We start from the raw sequence: 16,817 nt of genomic DNA, 5'->3' as shown, positions 1-16,817 counted from the left end.
CTGAGCATAAAGGAGGCAGTTCGCAAGGAGTTGAAACTCGAACATCGAATTCTGGAGGCATTATTTGCAACTACTATAAAAAGCCAGGCCACACCAAGTTTGAGTGTAGAAAGCTACAGTTTAAAAATCAGCAACAACACTCTGTTAATGTTGCAAATACTACTGATGCCACTCATAAATCAGTCCTTATTTCTGCTGATGAATTTTCCAAGTTCTCACGATGTCAAGAATCACTCAAGTCGTCATCTCCTTCTGTCACTACTATTGCCGATTCAAGTAAATATAATTTGTGTCTTCTCTCTTCATCCTCCAAATGGGTCATTGATTCTGGTGCCACAAATCACATGACATGTAATTCCAGTCTATTTTCCACTTTTCATTCTCACACTTCCACTTCTACTGTTACCTTAGCTGATGGGTCACCATCTTATATTCGTGGGTCTGGCATTATTACTCCTACACCCCTGCTTACTTTGTCATCTGTTGACCACGATTTTGGCCAACGACGAGTAGACTTCAAAACTACAATGAACCTTCAAGAGAAAAATATGACACAGATCATTTTATAGTGGTTCAGCCCCAATTTATTGGTAATAGCCTAATCCACTTGGAGTTGTGATATATATCCTACACTTAAGATTAGATGAACTTGAGCCAACTGAGTTTCTTAAGTGTAAGTAGGAAAATACATAGTTTCTCTCTCTAACTTTCTTAGAAAATGCCCCAAGAATCCCCAAATCACAGTCCCAAACTAGAGAGTTTTTCCCAGTCTCCAAAAAATCAGATCCCGCCAAATGATGCCATTAACCCTTTATTTATAGGCTCATGGATCGTACATAAATATCTCCCTTTTACCGGGTCATTTTTCTTCCAACAAACTTTAATTAATAAAATATAAATAAATTTAATATTACAACAATATGGCTATTATTCCGGGATATCTGAGAGATTCCCGCAGAAGTTGAGAATGATTCGGGTTGAAGCTGTTACTGATGAAATAGGCAAGCACCTCTCGTAGGCAAATCACTCCTCTAGCACACCTCTGGTCTAGCAAAACACTCTACTGTTAGGGAAAAACAAATGACTGGTCGGCCATGCACTCTACCGGTCGGCCAAATACTTCACTGGTCGGCCAAACAATTAACTGGTTGGACCAACACCTCACTGGTTGGACAAGCACATGACTAGGCAGACAAGCACATGACTGGTCGGTCATGACACTTGATTGGTCAGTCAAAAATCCTTATCGGTCTGACAGAATCTCTACCAGGTCGGTCAGATCACTTTATCACAACTCCGAAGAGCCAATACATTTATTGACTATTAATGTGTCGTTTACGGACCATGTATTGCCACTTGTCACTTTTATTGCAACGTCATCGATCTCCAATTTTTGGGGATAACATCATCTATCTTACATTTACCTAGTTTATCCTTCAATTTTCTTTCTGTTAGTCAACTCACTCGTAATCTTAATTGTTGCGTCTCATTCTTTCCCGGTCATTGTTTATTTCAGGTTCTTATGACGAAGAAGATTATTGGTAAATGACATGAATCTGGAGGCCTCTAAGTTCTTGACAATACCGCCACCAAATTCTATTGCTGGTTCGAGTGTCATTTCCGATTTTGAGGCTCATTGTCGATTGGGCCATTTGTCTCTTCCTTTGCTCAAGAAACTTTGTCCGCAATATAGTAAAGTGTCTTCATTAGATTGTGAGTTGTGTCAATATGCCAAACACCATCATCTTAGTTCGAGTCCTCGACTCAATAAACATGCTAGTGTTCTTTATTAATTAATTCATTGTGATGTTTGGGGTCCTTCTCCTATTTTGTCTAAACTTGGATTCAAGTATTTTGTTACTTTTGTTGATGATTATTTCCGTGCAACTTGATTATATTTAATGAAAAATCGTTCTGAGTTGCTTTTCTATATTTTGTGCATTTTGTGCTGAGATTCAGAATCAATTTAATGTTTATATTTGTACTTTGCGAAGTGATAATGCCAAGGAATATACATCTGCTTTATTTCATTCTTATACAATAGTTCATTCTAATGGAATACTTCATGAAACCTCTTGCGTTGTTACTGCATCCTAAAATAGTGTAGCAGAACGTAAAAACAAACATCTTCTTGAAACTGCACGAGCCCTCTTATTTCAAATGCATGTTCCAAAACATCTTTGGGCTGATGTCGTTCCTACAGCATGTTTTCTTATCAATCGTATGCCATCTTCTCTTCTTAATGGTGAGATCCCGTATAAAATTCTTTTTCCTGGCAAGTCATTATTTCCTGTTGATCCTAGGATATTTGGTAGTACTTCTTTTGCTCGAGATGTTCGTCCAAATGTCACTAAATTAGATCCTAAGTCATTGGAGTGTGTATTCATTGGCCATTCTCGTCTTCAGAAAGGGTATAGGTGTTATTGTCCAAATCTCAACAAATATCTTACCTTCATGGACAACACACCATACATATTCTGCCCCTGACACACTTCTTGAGGAATCTCCTATTTCTGATCCTATCTCAGACACTACTTACAATGAGTCTCCTATTACTCATCCTGTCTCAGCCACAGCTCCCGACATGCCTCCGCCTCCTATTAAAGTGTACACCAGGCGTCTGCCTCCTGTATCATGTCCTGCATCTGCTTCTTCATCATTAGATCCGGTTCCAAGCGATGATCTTCCCATTGCGCTACATAAAGGAAAACGTCAGTGCACTTATCCTATTTGTTCTTTTGTTTCTTATAATCACTTGTCATCTTCTTCTTGTTATTTTATTACCTCCCTTGATTCTATTTCAATTCCTAATATTGTTCGTGAATCCATATCTCATTCTGGTTGGCAAAATGCAATGACAGAAGAGATGAATGCTTTAGATGGCCATGGTACTTGGGACATAGTCGATTTACCTTCAGGAAAATGGGCCATAGGGTGCAAATGGATATTCATTGTTAAGGTTAATCTAGATGGATCAATTTCTCAATTAAAGGCCCATCTTGTTGCTAAGGGTTATGCTCAAACCTATGGAGTGGACTGTTATGATACTTTTTCTCCTGTTGCTAAGTTGACATCTGTTCGATTGTTTATTTCAATGGCAGCTACTCATCATTGGCCTCTACATCAGCTGGATATCAAGAATGCTTTTCTTCATGAAGATCTCAAGAGAAGGTGTATATGGAGCAACCTCCTGGTTTTGTTGCTCAGGGGGAGTCAGGTAGAGTCTGTCATCTTCAAAAATATTTATATGGTTTGAAGCAAAGTCCTCATGGTTGGTTTGGTAAATTTAGTCAGGCTATTGAGAATTTTGGTATGCTGAAAAGTAAGTCCGGCCATTCTGTATTTTATAAACGATCAACTGCCGGTATCATTATGTTGGTTGTGTATGTGGATGATATTGTTATCACTGGAAAATATACTAGAGGAATCTCATCTCTTAAATCCTTCATTCATACTCAGTTTCACATGAAGGATTTGGAGGTGCTCAAGTATTTCTTGGGAGTTGAGGTAACTCGGAGTAAACAAGGTATTTTTCTATCTCAAATAAAGTAGTTGACTGAGACAGAAAAATTGGGAGCAAATCCTTGTAGTACTCCAATGAATCCTAATATGCACCTTACAAGAGATGGGGAACCATTTGAAGATCCTCAAAAATATCACAGGTTGGTTGGAAAGTTGAATTATCTTACCGTGACTCATCCAGACATTGCATTCTCAATTAGTGTTGTCAGTCAGTTCATCTCATCTCCAACAATTCATCATTGGGCAGCGTTAGAGCAAATTTTGTGTTACTTGAAAGAAGCACCAGGACGTGGTACCATGTACGTAGATCATGGGCACACTCATATTGAATGTTTCTCATATGCAGATTGGGCAGGTTCCGAAGTGGATAGAAGATCCACTTCAGGTTATTGTATTTTTGTTGGAGGGAATTCGGTCTCTTGGAAGAGTAAGAAGCAAAATGTTGTGTCACGATCAAGCGCAAAGTCAGAATATAGGGCTATGACACAGTCTGTGTGTGAGGTAATGTGGATCTATCAGCTATTGACTGAAGTAGGACTTAAGACTTCAGTACCAGCAAAAGTGTGGTGTGATAACCAAGCTGCTCTTCATATTGCATCTAATCCTGAGTTCCATGAGCGGATTGAGCACATCGAAATTGATTGTCATTTTGTTCGTGAGAAAATTTCGCAAGGCTTGATATCTACAGGATATGTGAAGACCGGCGAACAACTAGGGGACATCTTTACAAAAGCATTAAATGGGGTGCAAGATGATTATTTTTGTAACAAGCTGGACATGATTAACATATATGCTCTAGCTTGAGGGAGAGTGTTAGCTGTATATATTAGTTATTTATATTAGCTGTAACTTAGCTATAAATTAGGACTAATTAGTTTCCTATTCTCTCATAGTTTCCTAGAACAACTTCCCTAGTTTTGTATATAAATATATGTTTATTTTGATAATTTTGCAAAATAGACAAAAGAGATTTGAGAGAGAGAATCAAAATGGATGCTAGGTTTTCATTATGTCAAAAGAGATGAAAATAAGAGTACAAGAGCAAAAAAATATATAGCCAAAATAATGAGAGGCTAAAAGACTAAACTACCCTTACATAATAATAAAACTTATATTATTAACATCCCCTCTCAAACTCACGATGCATTTGCGGGAAGCATCGAGAGTTTGCTAACTAAGAAACGAAAACGAGAAATAGTATGAGCCTTCGTAAATAAGTCGGCAATCTGCATAGCGGAAATGACAAATGGTAAAGTGATGGTCCCATTCTGATAGTGGTGATGAGTAAGATGACAATCTATCTCAATATGTTTCGTGCGCTCATGAAAAACGGAGTTGCGAGTAATCTGAATAACACTAACATTGTCACAATGCATTGGAGTGGGATCTGAGAGACTAACACCCATATCAGCAAGTAACCAACGCAACCAAACAATTTCAGCGGTAGTGGAGGCCATGGCACGATATTCTGCTTCTGTAGACGATCGAGAGACAACAATCTATTTTTTACTCTTCCAAGAAATAAGAGAATCTCCAAAAAATATACAAAAACCAGTGGTAGATTTGTGATCAGTACAATCACCACCCCAATCTGCATCTGAGTAGGCACGCAACTCTAAAGTAGACGTAGATGGAAAAAGCAGACTCTGAAATTGAGTTCCCCGAAGAATACGAAGCACAGCTGCCCAATGAACGGTAGTGGGAGATGCAACAAACTGACTGACAATGTGAACTGCATAAGCGATGTCTGGCCTGGTGATAGTAAGGTACACTAAGCTACCAAACAGAGTGCGATATAGAGAGGGATCTGACAAGGCAACACCATCAGATGAAGAATACCTGGCATTAAGCTCAAGAGGGGTATCAACAGTGCGAGCATCAGAGAGACGAGCCTGATCGAGAATATCAGCAATGTACTTAGATTGAGAAAGAAGATAGCCACGAGGAGAGTAAGCTACTTCTATCCCTAAAAAGTACCGTAGGGAACCCAAATCTTTCATCTCAAATTCACAAGTCAAGTGCGTTTTCAACTCCGTTATCCCATTTGCATCATCACCGGTGATAATCATATCATCAACATATAAAGAGAGTAAAGTGCAGCCAGAAGAAGTACACCTAACAAAGAGAGCTGAATCATGTGCACTGGGGTGGAAGCCGAGAGAAGTAATCACGATGGAAAAATTTTCAAACCAGGCTCGGAGAGCTTGTTTAAGCCCATAAAGAGCCTTCTTCAATCTGCAAACTTCTCCTGAATTATGAGGAACACCTGGTGGAGGAACCATGTAAACTTCTTCTTGAAGAGTCCTGTTCAAGAAGGCGTTTTTAATGTCCATTTGAGAAATGGACCACTGTCGAGCAGATGCAACAGCAATGAGAGTACGAATAGTGGTATGTTTGGAAACTAGAGCGAAAGTTTCCTCATAATCCATCCCATACTTCTGAGCAAAGCCTTTAGCAACCAAACGAGCTTTGTACCGCTCTACTGACCCATCAAACTTAGTCTTGATCTTGTAAACCCAACGGGAACCAATAGCATGCTTCCCCACAGGAAGAGGAACAATATCCCAAGTACCTGTCTTGTACAACGCAGAGAGTTCTTCAGCCATTGCCTGCTGCCAAAGAGGGTCAAGAATAGCCTCTTTATAGGAAGAGGGCTCAGAGAGTTGGTGAATAGAAGTCAAAAAAGAAGAGAAAGAATCAGAATAAGTGGAGTAGACAAAATCAGGTAACTGTGTGGACTTACGAATTCTTTGAGGGTAGCGAGGAGGAGGAGCAGGATCCACAATCTCAGAAGCATCTTGGGCAGTAGTAGGGACAGAAGGGACTTTGACAGGTTGAGAACCGACATCTGCAGAGTTAAGAGTATCAACAGTACAAGAATCAAATGGATCAATACGAATGAGATCATATTTGTGTAGATTGGGGGTGTCCGATGGAATAGAGTAGAAATGTATATGCTCAAGAAACACAACATGACGAGAAACATAGAGTTTTTGACTAACAGGATCATAACATCGAGATCCTTTTTGACCTTCACCATAACCAAGAAATACACAAAGAGCGGAACAAGAAGTAAGCTTACTACGTTCAACATGTTCAACATGAGGACGGAGAACAAAACATGTGGAACCAAAGACTCTCAATGAAGAATAATCAGGAGCGTGACCATAAAGTTTTTCAAAGGGAGACAAACCTGAAGTGATAGATGACGAAATTCTATTGATTGAATGAACTGCAGTCAGAATGGCTTCCCCCCATAACTCACTAGGAACATAAGTAGACAATAAGAGAGAACGAGCAGTTTCAACAATGTGTCTGTGTTTTCTTTCGGCAACCCCATTTTGCTCTGGTGTATCGGTACAAGAGGTTTGATGTAAGGTACCATCTAAAGCAAGCAATTTAGAGAAACGATTGGAGGTATATTCACCACCCAAATCACATCGAAAATATTTGATAACAGCATTATGTTGAGTCTTAACAAAAGCACGAAACATATGATAAATCGCGAGGAAATCAGAACGATGTTTCATAAGATAGACCCAACAAAAACGAGTATAATCATCAATAAAAGAGACATAGTAACGTGATCCACCTTTTGTTAGAACGGGTGATGGCCCCCACACATGAGAGTGAATCAAATCAAAAGGTGCAAGAGAAATAGAAACACTCTTATAAAAAGGTAAAGCAGAAAATTTTGCCAATTTGCAACCACAACAATCTGAAATATTATGGGTTTGTAACTTTCCTAATGCTCCTGTGGAAGCTAAGTACTTTAAACGTGAACCAGATACATGTCCAAGACGAGAATGCCATAAATAAAAACTAGACGAAGACAAACTTAAACGAAATGAAGACAAATCGACACTAGAAGCTGCAACATCAGGAACACTCAGCTCATCTAAAATGTAAAGCCCCCCTGCCTACGGCCTGTCCCAATCAACTTCTTGGAATGAGGATCCTGCACATAACAACAAGAATTAGAGAAAATAACTGAGAAACCAGAGTCACATAATTGACCAACAGAGACAAGAATCAAAGTAAGATTTGGAATATGATATACATCACAGAATGACATTTCTGGAGTGCAAATCGAGCCAATCCCTGCTAATGGCATGGGAGTGCCATCAACGGTCATGACAGATACAGAGGGTGCTGATTTAATGGACAAGAAGGAATTAGAATTAGGTGACATATGATGTGAAGCTCTAGAATCAAGGACCCATATAGAGGAAGATATACCTGGTGTACTACTAGAAGGCAAACCTATGTGTGAGGAGGCTGACATGGCGTGTGGCTGCGAGGCAATGAACTTCTGAAACTGCTCTGTGAGTGTAGCAATAGAGGTACTAGGAGTGCTTCCAGAATCTGTAGGTGGAACAATAGCTGCCATGTTCGAAGACATAGCTTGAAGAGGTCGATGAGGTTGGTTGCCAAATTTCCAGTGAGGAGACTGATTCGGTGATTGCGCCCTGTTCAACAATTTGGGACATTGAGCCTTCCAGTGTCCCCTTTGCTTGCAAAAACTGCATTCGTCGTAGCCAACCTTGGCTTGAGTCTTGTGTTGATTGTTGGAGGCTGGCCGATGAGGAACTGCAAAGACAGAGGGATTCGGAGAAGGAAGAATCCCCTTTTCCGCACCCCCCCCCCCCCCTTTATCAACACGAGACTTCAAGTGAATCTCTTTTGCTAACAACTCATTAACCACCGAATCAACCGACGGAAGAGGACTGCGATGCAGGATTGTTCCACGAAGACTTTCAAACTCATCTCGAAGAGCCATAAAAAACTGAACTAGACATTGTGCGTCTCTCCGAGCAATGTAAGGGGCAAATGCCCGTAACTCCGCTGATTCAGTCAAAGCAAGCTGATCCCACAGATTAGACATAGCAAAATAAAATTCTTGAACGTTCATGCTATTCTGTTGAAGGGCCCGAATGTCAATCTCTAACTGATACTGCTTTGCGAAATTAGACTGTGTATACAACCTTTCCAAGTGCTCCCAAACTTCCTTCGCCGTCTCATATTTTGCCAATTGGATATCGATTGATTGTTGAACCGAGTTGTTGATCCAAGTGATGATTTTCGAATTGTTGGCATCCCAAAGATCCAACTGTTCTGCAAAGCTCTCATCCTTATCGTTCTTCGGTTTCGTGGAAGTTCCAGAAACATAACCCCACATACGTTTCCCTTTTAGAAATTTTTTCATAACATAATGCCAATACGAATAATTCGGCCCATTCAATTGCACATTGATGGACTGAAGCGAGTCATCTTTTGCGCCAGCCATGACGAACAATCGAAATCCAAATAAATAGAACAAAGTGCGAAATCCCCAAGATTGGTGTGAAAACCTCAAAATCAAAGCCAAAGACAGAGCCAAATTCCTAAAAAAAAAAAAAAAAAATCGGGCTGTTGCCCTGAACCCCACGAACTCAGCGCTGAGTTCAATCACCGAGATTATAATCCTAGCGCAACCAAATCGAGGGTACTCAAGAACATTGCTATGATACCATGATAATTTTGCAAAATAGACAAAAGAGATTTGAGAAAGAGAATCAAAACGGAGGCTAGGTTTTCATTATGTCAAAAGAGATGAAAATAAGAGTACAAGAGCAACAAAATATATAGCCAAAATAATGAGAGGCTAAAAGACTAAACTACCCTTACATAATAATGAAACTTATATTATTAACAACTCATTGAAACACAAGTGAATACAATTCTCTTCACCACCTCTTGTAACAAATGGACACCAGAACTTGCATATTATCGCATGTTCAATTTTAGTATGTGATCATTTAATTAACATTTTGATTGACTGCAAACAATATAGGTGCCTATTATATGTATCATTTGACACATTTCTCATGCACATTTTCTCTTTTCTGACATGACATTCCTCATAAGCAGTGTCATTGTAGTTCGTTGAGTTCTCATTGTATGATCTTTGTTACTTGAACGAGGTGAAGATCTCATCATGGTCAAGATGGGTTATAAAACATGATTTTGCAACTCTGAACCAGAACTTAAACCTTTTTTTTGGTTTTTGCAAGGTGATATGCATATACTTGTGTGACGATGCAATTTTCTATACTCTGACGCTTTCAGATTTAATTATTATTAATATTTAGTGCAGCTAATATCTTTTAATAACTAAATCTCGTTTTTTTAACAGCTAGTAGTGTAGACCAGATCAATGATTTGATAAATTCGTAGAAGAACTTTTTTTGCTACTTCGACAATCCTGTTTACATTTTCAAAAAAATTTAAGAGATGTGTATTCTTAAACTTTCCCCGTGTTGTTTTTCAACAATAAAATTATAAAGTTCAATCACAGATGTTATCCTTTCCCCTTATATGATCTTTGTATTTCATCTGGTGGTCAATGAATCATGCCATGGACTAGCCTTTTTGTACTGCTTGATTGACGAGGTAATTTAGTCTTCATGTGTCAGAAGGATGAGTTGAAGATGGCACTTGTTCTGAAATTCAGATGATAAATTATGAACTTTTACACTTGTATGTATGTATGGATGTATGTATATTATTATGGACAGAAAAATGATTCTGACAGTGGTGGTTGACTCGTTGTCTAAAAAATTCAAAATTGTACTCGTTCCATTTCAACATGATCCACGAACCATGTTCTTAGGCATTAGGTAGGACATTTGGTATTGTGCCTTTGTTTTGCTTTGCCTGCGTGAGTTGCATATAAATGCAAGTTAGAATTTAAGATCCAACAACTGTAAGCACTCTTCATAAATGTGTTCGAGTTATTACATAATTTGTAGCACGGTTGCTTGAATGCTGGATCATCCATCAGTGCTGGAGGATCCTGACCAAATATCATCTCGCAACTCATATCTTCAAAATCTGCACATAAAAAGATTGGGTTAGATTACTCTCTGATGAAATAGGACCTTTTTATTCTCAGAAATCACTACGCTACCTTTCATATTGTAGTAGATCGTGGGTTTGAGGCCAAGGCGCCAAGCAAAATATAGATTTATTCCATTGAAAGGTATTTGGCAGTGTTGTACGTGGCTCTATTTACATAAAACAAGGCTTCATGGGAAACTAAGTATTCAATGGTTGATTTTTTTTCTTTTCCTTCTCATTCAACAATATGGTGGTTTGACCCTAATCACAACATGTATATGTTTTGTGGCTACCATTTCAGCCACCAATATATATAGTATTACTATTAATTCATATGATGGAATTCCCAACTGAGTTTGTATGGTTCTACTTGCAGTTTTGCACCCTTTGTGGCTTATGCAGGGGACCCTCCATTGACATGATGAGCATGGCCCTCCACAATTAAAGTGCAGGTACTGTTAATTTTTGAAGTATTTTTTGTTCACCCTTTTTGTTGATTCTTTTTATTAATATATTTACTATAAAAAGATTCTGAGTGCAATATCGCTGTTGCCATAAGTTTTCCTGTTTCATTTCTTTAACTGGGTTCTAAATAGTATGAAAGCGTTCTAAAATCTAGTTTTCGAAATTCAATCAATTAAGGAAGACTGCAAATTGGAGGTCAGTTTTAATATATAGACTGATGATTACTCACTTGGAACCATGTTGACTGACATCCCCAGGGATTCCTTTATGAAAGTCTGAGATGGTACCTTACAGAGATTACTGCACAAGCCTACACAATTGGTCTTCTCTAAAAACCTGCAAAATAGTGTAACATAGAGTAAAGGGAACATGAATAGACTAATGTTGGGGATAATTTAATGTCAATGGTAATTTTATTAATTTAAATTAAGGATGATTATGACAACAGTGAGATGGTCATAATGAAAATGTATGACCAAAATGTAGGGGAGAAGAATCAGGCTACAGCACAATTTTTGGAGAAGAACGGTTTAGGCATGAAATGCCTCTTTGTTTGGTGAGGTGGAACCTTTTTCAAGCCTAAAAAATAATCTAAATAGTGGAGAATTTATGAGCTAAATTTACCTGCATTTGTTTATGTGGACTACGTTTTTTTCTCTTCTTCCATTGATCTCCGATTCCCTGACCTACATAATATGAGTGTTAGATTGTGTGTGGAACTTCCATTAAAATATCTTATTGGCTTAATGTTATGTGTGCTTATGAACTCGTGTTTTTGTATGATAGAAATAGACAAAGCGTTTGTCCTCATATGGGAATTATCAAGCACTGGCAAACAACAAATGGGTTTATGCTAAATGCAAAATTTTGGCCAAAGTTGGCCTGATTACACAAAGTCAACAAATGGCATGATGCAAAGCATTGCTTCATACTATTTAGCCATCATTCTGGTAATCTACTCTAATGAACTGTGAGTACTAGCTTATTAAAGTCTCCATTGGTTTCCAATTCCTGATTTACTGATAGGAAAGGCAATTGTGAGCTCTACTAATATATCCTTGTTTATAAAAAGTTAAATTTGTAATTATATGTACGTGCAATTGCAAAGTGCAATAGTAGAAGTCAGAAAAGAAAAACAAATCTTCAATAAAATAAAAGAAAGAAGAAAAGGGTCATGTTGAAACTGGAAAGATTTGGTTTTGTGGAAAAATTGTGGAGTCTTTTCACTGTCATTAATGGAAACATAAGCCGAGGTGGGGTTACGAACTTTGCATACGAGTTAGTAGATAACTAACCGTTCTATGCAAACAATAAAAAAAAATAAAAGAAAAGTAGCCAAGGGAAGAAAAAGTGTAGCACTAACTGTAGCACAAAATTCATTTTGATTTTGCCTCATTTATTCAAGTGATTTTAGTTGGTGGGGTACCATGAATGAATCAAGGATAGCCGTGAGCAATATAGAAAAAGGGCTAGGATCAGACTAGTATTCCATAAACTCAAAACAACGACTATAATATCATATGATATTTTTCTCTATGTATACCTCGCAGGGACCGACCAACCACGCAAAAAACAAGGTAGTGAAGACAGCGAAGTACTCTCTTGCAAATTTAGATTGTGGAAGCAATGTTTTTATCTGTCAAAATTCGATAATCCCAAATATTAGTTTCCATCTCAAAAGAACAAAAATAAATAAATAATAGCCACATATATGAACTTGCCAGGGAGAGGATTGGCCTGGGAAAAGCTTTCTCAAGAGCTTGTATGACAAGTTCACGCTGTTTCGATGGACCAAAGCTCTTTGAAGCCGCAGTAGCTGCCTCCACCAAGCTATCATAACCACTCTTACTATTTCTCAGCCCTGCAAATCATTAGTATTCTCTTCATATAGTCATGTCAAGTTCCATTTTCACATGTCCGAATTCGAAACCAGAAAGAGTAGAGTACCTGTTGCGGCCTGAACACTTTGCGAGAGATGGTTTATGGCAATCCTATCAAACCAGCTATCACTGTAGTCTCCAAGGGATACCTCTGGTGGCCTTAAACTGCTCCCGTCGGTCAAGGCGATTCTGTTATCTGCAGGCGGTGTAAGCACCGAAACAACAATCGATGATGATGAAGAAGATGATCTTCTCCTCCAAGGTGCAACAAGCCTCTGGTTTGGCCAGCATGAAGTTGAGCAAAGGTTCCTGGTTGGTAAGAGATGTGTTGCTTCCATAGCAAGGTATTTTTGTGTGGTTGTATTAATGATTTTATGGTATAATTGGAACTGTGGTCTGTCTTTTGTTGATAAGAAGAAAAGAAATGCATGTTGAGCATTTTAATAGAGGGAAGAGTTAAGAGTATGGACAGAACTCTGTAGTTTGGAATCTTGGACACATAGAACTCTCAGCCACTCTCTTGGCTCCAAAGATGCTTTTTTGGTTGAGTTTGTTTGTAATGGCCAATTAGGAATCCACCATCACAAACAAAGAGAGCATATTCCCATTGAAAGAGACACTTTTATATGGATGAGTGACGACGGAAAATTAATAATAATAATAACGTTAGTAAAATGTAATTCATCACGACAAGACAGAATTTACAGCATATAATCATTTGTCAAATTTTTATTATGGCAGAACATTATTACTAATAATAATAAAGGTTATTTATTATTTTTCTCTCCAAAATATGACTTATATATTATGGTGCTTCTTAATTTTTTTCGAGCTATTAAAAATTCTTTTGAACTATTATTCATCGTTTTTTAAAGTAGGACTCCGCCCAATTTCGTCATATGGCTAACATAATTATGATGTGATTTCTTACTCATTGATGTGTATTGGTTACGTCAGTGTCACGTGTGTAATTCAAAATTAAAAATAATTTAAAATTTTAAAATTTATTTTCTTATTAAAAATTAATAATTTAATTAAAAAAATAATTTAATCCTTTTTAAAAAATCAGAGATATATTTAAAATTCAATTAAAAATAAAAAAATCATTATCTTAATTTAAACTTTTTAAAAAAATTTAGAAATATATTTAAATTTAAAATTTGAAATATATGTGGTTTAAATATATTTCCAATTTTTTTAAAAGGTTTAAATTATTTTTTTTGAATTAATTTTAAATTATTTTTAATTTTGAATTACACACATAACGCTGATGTGACCAATACACATCAACGAGAAAAGTTACGTCAGCATTCTATTAGCCACATAGGACGAAATTGGAGGGAAGTCTCATTTTACAACACTGTGTATAGTTCAGGAGTAATTTTTAACGGCCCAAAAAAATCAATGGATACAATAATGTATAAGTTATAGTTCGGAGGGAAAAAAATCATAAATAGAATACATCATTTGAGTCTCATTAATTTAAAATAAAATATCACGCGATTTTTTTAATCTTAAAATAAAGTTAATACTAATCCCAATTTTTCAATTTGGTAAAAATAGTACCACAAAAAAAAAATAGTAGCATGTTCTTTAGTTAAATTAATTTATTTAAGAACCTATATGTCTTTGGAAATTTCCATGGTAGAGTCTACCGGTGTAGCTCTTTTGTGTTCTCAACCTGTGAATAGTTTTCGACACGATTTTTTTAATGATCATGTATATTGTAGTTATTTAGAGCATCCTGCAAATTTTCAGAAAATTCTGAATAATTTACAGTGCTGAAAACTAGTTTAAAAATTGGTTGTTGGACGCGTGACTAATTTTTTTTATACGAGTGGAAAATATCTTGTTTGAACCTAGTTTTCGGTATTGTAAATTATTCTGAATTTTCTAAAAATTTGCAGGATGCTCTAAATAACTACAGTATACACGATCATAAATAAAAAAATCGCACCGAAAATTGTTCACAGGTCAGAAATACAAAAGAGTCCCACCGGTGGGGCTCTTTTTGAAGCCCCTACCATAGAATACTCCTATGTCTTTAATTTTAATATATTTTTTCCACAAATATCATAACTAATATAAAAAAATTAAAGTGATAATTATTTAAGGGATATTTGAGGTGAAAATATCTAAGTTTTGCAAATTGTGACACTTAAATACCTAACTCTTTTTTTTTTGAGGTTAAAATACCTTCCGTTACACTTTTTTTGGCAACCGTAGGCACCTCGTCGTTAATTGCTAGGTCAGTACCTACGTGACAACTTTTGATTGGTCAAAATCAATTATTTTAATATTTTATTTAAAATTAAAAAAATAAATAAACAATTGTTAAAATTTGAAAAATTATTTAAAATTGATTTTAAAATGAAAAAAATAATTAAAATGATGGAAAATTCTTTAAAAAACAATTGAAAACATAACATTTAAAAAAATTAAATTCATTATGATTAACTCAGATTGTCGACAATTGTAGTCTTTATCCTTCAGTCTTCATCCACAATTACATCTTCTTATAACTTTTTACTTGTATACTAGATAAATGAATCTATTTTTCTTATCTACTTTACTGATATTATTATATATATATATATATATATTTATATATGCTCTATATTGATTAGGGGTAGTGGATCTCAAAAAATTTATTGGTTCAATTTTCTTTTTAAATAATATTTTCATAATTGAAGTTCTTGATACTTTGTATAGCAATAGAAGAACCCATAACTATTCACGTTCAACATAAAACTCAACCAAAATATATTCATCAATAAATCTAGATTAATATATCCCTAAGCACTACGAACCTAGATCAATAAGAAAATCAATGAACCTAAATTAATATTCAACACAATAAACTCAGTGGTATTGTTCTTCAACCATGAATCTCAGATCTAACATCTAATCTCATATCTAAACATGAATCTTGATGACCCAACCACGACCACCCCCGAGAATGATGACTCCAGAACCTCTATCAAACTCAGATCCCAACGAACCTAGTTCAGATCCCATCGAACCCTGATCCTGTTTGTCACCCAGCCTCCCCCAGCGACAACGTTGTTCGATCTTCACGATGACAACGTTCTAGCCACCTCCACTTACCCAGATCTACACTCCACCCGCGGAAAGAAAAGAAACAAGAAGAACAAGATGAAGAGGGGAAGAAGAATGATATGTATAATAGAAATACATTTTATTTGGCTGAGTTTAGTTTAGTTTTCCAACTGTATTTTTAGTTATTTATTGGGTTTGTTAGTTGTTGGATTGATATTGTTTGGGCTTCTATTTTGGCCTATATATATTGCTCCTTTAGGTTTAGGAAAATACACTTCATTTTTCATTTTAGTTCAGATTAATTTATTGATTCTTCGTTGAGGCTCAAGTGACATTTTTCCGAAAGTTTTCTTTTGACCCAATGGTCTAATATGGTATCAAAGAAATCAAAGGTTACCCTACATTTTCCCCTCTTCTTTCTTCACCGATTCTTCCATTGAAACCCTAGCCGCCATCTAAACCCTAGCTTCCATTGTCGCCTCCTTCTGCCACCAGTCGACACCCATGCAACCCAGAGTCCATTCGCCCACCTCACCGCACGTAACACCTAACCTTCGATTTCTCCTTTGCTGTTTGTTTTCTTTCCTCTATCTTTCTTGATTTTTACTCTTTCACCATGGCAAGAACGAGATCTTAGAGGCAAACCTGTGAAACCGAAGGTACCTCCATGGCACATGGCATTCCAAATGCTTAATCGGATGCTACCCCTTTCAGTAATGGTTGTACCACTTGGACCATTCCTGTAACGCCCCAACTCCAGGGACCGTGACGGTGTGCCTTGTAAACAGTGCTACACTCGATAATCGAGTCATTTGGTCAAAATCGTGTAACTAAACATGATTAGTGGTTTAGGGATTAAAATTTTTGGTTAAGATGAAACGTTTCACTAGAACATTTAATATATATATTGGGATCCTGAAAATATAATTTCAGAGTCTATTATAGAAAGATATTTACAACAGGTCGTTCTAAGCGGCAAAACAGGGTTCAACCCTAGTTCCTCTTTAAACC

General features: G+C 36.8%; 1 protein-coding gene across 4 annotated transcripts; it reads right to left on the bottom strand.

Annotated features, from left to right (window-relative positions):
- Positions 1 to 9,729: 9,729 nt before the first annotated feature.
- On the bottom strand, positions 9,730 to 13,175 carry LOC133791215 (beta-carotene isomerase D27, chloroplastic). Of its 4 annotated transcripts, XM_062229153.1 has the most exons (8): positions 12,814 to 13,175; positions 12,588 to 12,727; positions 12,410 to 12,502; positions 11,491 to 11,552; positions 11,096 to 11,202; positions 10,303 to 10,395; positions 10,164 to 10,218; positions 9,730 to 10,004 (listed from the first exon to the last, which is right to left on the bottom strand). In XM_062229153.1, exons 1-7 carry the CDS (start codon positions 13,082 to 13,084, stop codon positions 10,178 to 10,180), a joined length of 807 nt encoding a protein of 268 aa, XP_062085137.1. In that variant the 5' UTR covers positions 13,085 to 13,175; the 3' UTR covers positions 9,730 to 10,004; positions 10,164 to 10,177. The 4 variants fall into 4 exon arrangements, 3 of the variants coding, with proteins under 3 accessions (XP_062085137.1, XP_062085131.1, XP_062085148.1); XR_009874148.1 differs by lacking the exon at positions 9,730 to 10,004 and having other exon boundaries at positions 10,011 to 10,218; positions 11,154 to 11,202; XM_062229147.1 differs by lacking the exon at positions 9,730 to 10,004 and having other exon boundaries at positions 10,011 to 10,218; positions 12,814 to 13,174.
- Positions 13,176 to 16,817: the final 3,642 nt, after the last annotated feature.

This window comes from Humulus lupulus, chromosome 1 (assembly GCF_963169125.1).
Source record: "Humulus lupulus chromosome 1, drHumLupu1.1, whole genome shotgun sequence".
Classification (NCBI taxonomy): Eukaryota; Viridiplantae; Streptophyta; class Magnoliopsida; order Rosales; family Cannabaceae; genus Humulus; species Humulus lupulus.
The sequence above is the reverse complement of the archived record's forward strand: the minus strand, read 5'-3'. Positions and strand labels throughout refer to the sequence as shown.

What these genes read in the sequence shown, in the direction of transcription:
- LOC133791215 (XM_062229153.1), bottom strand. Translation starts at nt 13,084, where the DNA reads ATGGAAGCAACACATCTCTTACCAACCAGGAACCTTTGCTCAACTTCA. An exon ending in AAGTGTTCAGGCCGCAACAG is followed by an intron (nt 12,728 to 12,813) that starts GTACTCTACTCT and finishes AATGATTTGCAG; the next exon opens with GGCTGAGAAATAGTAAGAGT. An exon ending in GGTTGGTCGGTCCCTGCGAG is followed by an intron (nt 11,553 to 12,409) that starts GTATACATAGAG and finishes CATATTATGTAG; the next exon opens with GTCAGGGAATCGGAGATCAA.